Here is a 5,000-nt window from a genome sequence, read left to right on the forward strand (position 1 = left end):
AATATTCTTATCACAATTGCTTGTAATCTCGCAATCATGCGCGTCAAGTTGTCACGCAATGTAATAGCCAATCAGGAACGCTCGTTTTAGGATTTATCATATTGCGAGAAAGTTATGGACAACGCTTGCATGATTTTGGTCACGCTCTGAAATAAAGACTTTTTTGGCGTTAAATATTGTGGTAAAAAACAAATCGAAAGTGGTTCAGCGTTGTCTGTCCACAAAATTTTGACCAATGTGATGACGAATATCGTAGTCGATAAGAGTACAGACAACGCTGAACCACTTTCGATTTGTTAATTAGCGTGTGACAATTTTACGGTTTCAGTTAAAGTATAACGAATGCGGAAAAATGAATATCAAACAAGATTTCAATGATGTTTAATGAATGACTCGGGAAAAAATGTGAGGAATAATAAATAACTATAATACTGAGATCCAATTATTTCGCTTCCACCCCCGAAAAGGTCAAGTTTCGTCAGTTCTGCTCTTACATATAAATGTTATCATTCTCTCATCCAATCTCGTCTGGGTCGGTTTCATTGACCCTCAGAATGTACTAATGAAGCGTTTCAGCGACTAGCCTTGATAAAATGGTATAAACAAACAATTTACTATACCTTTATATAGCATGTAGAGAAGCAAAACTGTTCGAGCGAGAGTACATGGACAAATGTCGTTTAATACAAATGCCACTGGCTGCTTATAAGTCTCAGGCAAGGAGGCAATGGTGAGTAACACATTCCTAGGATCACCAACTCCACATAATAACAGAGATAGTGGATCAGCAAACTTCTCTCCCTCATTCATGGGCAAGTTGAGCAGATCCACGGCTGGAGTATTACCCCAGTAATAGGTTGCCATGAGACCAACGTTACTCTCCTTTAGCTTTTGAAGTTTTTTAATTTCCTCGACCAATGCAAACGTTCTTTCAACAATGACTTGGCAGTTACGTTTGTGACGTGCCCAGTGTTTCCTTTGGCAATCTACGCTACAGTAGGCGGCATCCAAACAGTTTGTACACTGCATTGTTCTCGATTGTTCAATACCGCAGCTCAAACACTTTCTCTTTAGGTTTGCCGAATCGCAATCTGGCTTGTGTCGCCATTTATCCTGTTTCTGACATTCCTTTGTGCAGTAAAAAGCCACTTTGCATCGTGAACATTGCTGAGTGCAGGCTTCCCCACAACGCCAACAATGCTTAGCTTTGTTCATGATCTCTAAATCAGGTTTGATACGTACAATACTTTCGAAAAACTCTCAACATTAGTCACTAGCATGACAGAAGTAACTTATTCCTGGAAGCAAACATAACGTATTCACATTTCCCAGAATTTCATAAGTACTTACAAAGAGGTACGTCTCAGGTGTGACTACAATAAAATCATATGTTTTCAACGTGACATAACAAATTTCTCGGAACTCGGAGTAATTTATTACAATTGCATAATTATGATCTGAACTATTCGTCATTTTCACCTGTGCCAAATACAGTTCATTTTGGGGGGTTATCTGCATTAAAACAATGGATATCCTGTTCACTAAAGCATGAAACAGTCCCAAAAGTAAATAACTTTTATTTTTTTATGTAAAGAAACCCCCAAAACGTATTGCATTTTGGGATGGGGGAAATAGCGGATACTGAACCTGGATTTTAATTATGCCTAATGTAGTAAAAGAGGTTGTTATCTTGGAGGTAATTGGTTATCTTGGAGGTAAATGAATAATAAGACGTGCAGTAGTCGTTTGTCTCACCACGCAGTCACTCAGATTGTAGATCGCGACGTTTTGACCGCTTACTGCTGGTCTTCATCAGGCGATACTCGCTGCTATATGTATCACGGTGGTCGGCTGTGATAAGTGGATTTCGATCCTAATTTTTCCTTTGAGTAGTTTCCCGAGATGTCCGATTCAAAATTGTTGCGCTTGGAGGGTCGATGACGTACCGATTTCCTATCGTATTTCTTGATTGTTGATATTCATGCTTCAGGAATTTCGATTAGGGAGAAGTCGCCTTCACTCTTCGGGTGTACCAGTGTGAGTCTCGTACAGACGGGCGAGAGACGCATTATACATCCGGACGAAGTAAATCGTTTATTGCGTCTTTGAAAAAACGATTTAGTTTGTCCAGACGCATAATGCGTCCCTCGCCCGTCTTTATAAGGGACGAATTAAATGGCGAAAAAAGACGCATTAAATTAAATTGAACAAAGTCGCCCGGTGTTTTTTTAAATTAATACATGAACCACACGAGGGTGCTCCTCGACACCTGTTTGCACACCAACGCATCGCCCGTTATTGAACCTACCGTTGGGCGCATCACAATCCAGGATGGATATACCTGTGTCAACGAGAACGTTGTTTGCTTAATCCAGTGCCGCTCCTGTCACAAGATTTACGTTGCTGAAACTGGTAGAAGGCTAGGTGACTAATTCCGAGAACATCTACCCTCCACGTGCACGCGGCTGAGCAACATAGATCTCCCCGTAGGTCCCTTTTTATCGTCGTGGCACATTGCTGCCTGAGGACATGTTTGTCTCTGTTATCCGCTCCGGCTTCAGTAGTGTTTTTGCAGACCAACGTATCTTTTTAGGCAAAGCACTGAGATAGTTAAACACCGGACTCAGTATACGGCCGGTTTAAACACCGACTTCAAGTTTCTTTCAAACTCTGAAAGTCAGCGCGCGCTGTGACGTCACACTTTTGCCACGTTTTTTTAAAATTTGAAAGTTATGACGCGAGCGCTGTCACCATAGGCAGCCCAAGCTCGCGTCACTGCAGACAGCCGTTGAGAATTTAAACGCGTTATAAGACTTTGTATGGTAAATAAAATACCGTCGATTATGAAGCCTAAAAAACGCTCAATTTAACGTTCATTCAATAAAATGAATAAAAATTACTCACCTCTGGTGTATTCTTGTGCCTTTTGGAGCTTATTACACCGTTTCGGGAATTCTGTGTTTTCAATGTTTTCAATGTTCTAAGACGAAGTCAAGACTGCACACTAAGATTTCGACCCTTGTCAGCTCAGAGGCGGTTTGCGACTCGAAAATCCATCTCAGCCTCGATTTTTTCACGCAAAGCTAAAGCCACATCATTTGCGAACCTCCGTGAATGTTTCGTTGTCAAAAATCCCCACGCACTTGGCTGGAAATGAGCATTTACTGCTTCGATTCCACGATAGCTGATGAATTTAGCAGCTGGTGATAACCGGTGAGGACACGGAGCTTGGGTCCGAGGTCAAATTAGCCGCTGTGAGGATGGGGTAAGTGTTGTAAATGAAATGACTGTACCTCATTGGGTGGACTTAATTTGACCTCGGACCCAAGCTCCGTGTCCTCACCGGTTATCACCAGCTGCTAAATTCATCAGCTATCGTGGAATCGAAGCAGTAAATGCTCATTTCCAGCCAAGTGCGTGGGGATTTTTGACAACGAAACATTCACGGAGGTTCGCAAATGATGTGGCTTTAGCTTTGCGTGAAAAAATCGAGGCTGAGATGGATTTTCGAGTCGCAAACCGCCTCTGAGCTGACAAGGGTCGAAGTCTTAGTGTGCAGTCTTGACTTCGTCTTAGAACATTGAAAACATTGAAAACACAGAATTCCCGAAACGGTGTAATAAGCTCCAAAAGGCACAAGAATACACCAGAGGTGAGTAATTTTTATTCATTTTATTGAATGAACGTTAAATTGAGCGTTTTTTAGGCTTCATAATCGACGGTATTTTATTTACCATACAAAGTCTTATAACGCGTTTAAATTCTCAACGGCTGTCTGTAGTGACGCGAGCTTGGGCTGCCTATGCTGTCACTTACTTTTGATATCAATGAAGAAGAGAGAGCGCCCTCGAATCGTCTGGTTTTTCTGGAACATTGGCGCATTTTCTTCTTGAACTTTTATAACTTTTTACTAATCATTGCGGTTCGCAGTTTTTTTCCTGTCTTTTAGCACATACCTACAAAGTGATAAGGGATTACTATTATGCTCACTATTGCAAACAAAGATGGCTGAAGTTCAGAGGGGACCCGTAAGATATCGACAACCAAACAGGAAAATTAGGGACTCAGTGAATAGTTATATTTTTGGCTTGCAGGCCTTATGGTTAAGTTCAGGTTTAACTTTATGATAAAGCAATAATCGAGAAGTAACTAGAATTGATTAATCACTGCCTTAATAACATGTTTTCCAAAGGTCTTGCATGTATAATACAGGTTATAATAACTTCGCGAATTATAATAATTAAATTAAGTCATGTATGGTTCACAGAGCACCACCACTCCCACTTGATTGTTTCCATGGCAACTGTTTTGCTGACAGCGTTGAGATTATCAACAAAGATGGCAAAGTGTTTGGTCTAAAGTGTTTCCTTGTAGCTGAAGGTGGGTTAGTGTTACGATTAAGGGCAAGATTAGAGGAATGACGAGTGGAATGGTGGATGCAGGCTTTATGCAGGACACAGAGAAGCTTGAAATCTGACATCATCATGTTTTTGTTTTTTTTTTCCCATTGGGATGAATTAAAAAGCGAGCAGAGAAGAGTAGTAATATAAGCACCCTTGGACGAGGGAGTAAGTGAAAAGATCACGTCATGAGCAGTCAATCACTCGATCAGTTATATACGGCTGCGGACGGATACCCGCCATAGAGATAACCTCTGGTATCCATCCCTTTCATTGAAGTGAATGAATAAAGTTGGTACTGCAGAAATTAAACACCCCAATGAAAATAGCTGAAGGTAGATACTTACACAGGTTTGGGGATGGTAGATGGTTCTGTGTGTCTAGCCGGCTAAAATATAAATTAAATCCTGAGTCTCTCCTGTTACAAATCTTTAAGGCAGGGCTTCTGATATTTCGCGAAATTCCGCGAAATTCGCTTGAAATCTTACCAAATACATGTCGGTGTAATAAAATATTTCAACATATTTCAAAATATTTCAAAATATTTCAAACTTATCTTGTCTGTTGAGGCTGTTTACTTGCCGTAAACTTGCAAATTTA

General features: G+C 40.7%; 1 protein-coding gene across 1 annotated transcript in view; it reads right to left on the bottom strand.

Annotated features, from left to right (window-relative positions):
- LOC138018684 (uncharacterized) overlaps positions 1-1,399 on the bottom strand; it is an 8,801-nt gene extending 7,402 nt beyond the window's left edge. The window contains exon 1 of the mRNA XM_068865372.1: positions 621-1,399. Coding sequence (XP_068721473.1) covers positions 621-1,215 — 595 coding nt within the window. The 5' untranslated portion in view covers positions 1,216-1,399. The remainder of the gene's footprint in view (positions 1-620) is intronic.
- Between the last annotated feature and the right edge of the window lie 3,601 nt (positions 1,400-5,000).

This window comes from Montipora capricornis, chromosome 10, assembly GCF_036669925.1.
Source record: "Montipora capricornis isolate CH-2021 chromosome 10, ASM3666992v2, whole genome shotgun sequence".
Lineage (NCBI taxonomy): Eukaryota > Metazoa > Cnidaria > Anthozoa > Scleractinia > Acroporidae > Montipora > Montipora capricornis.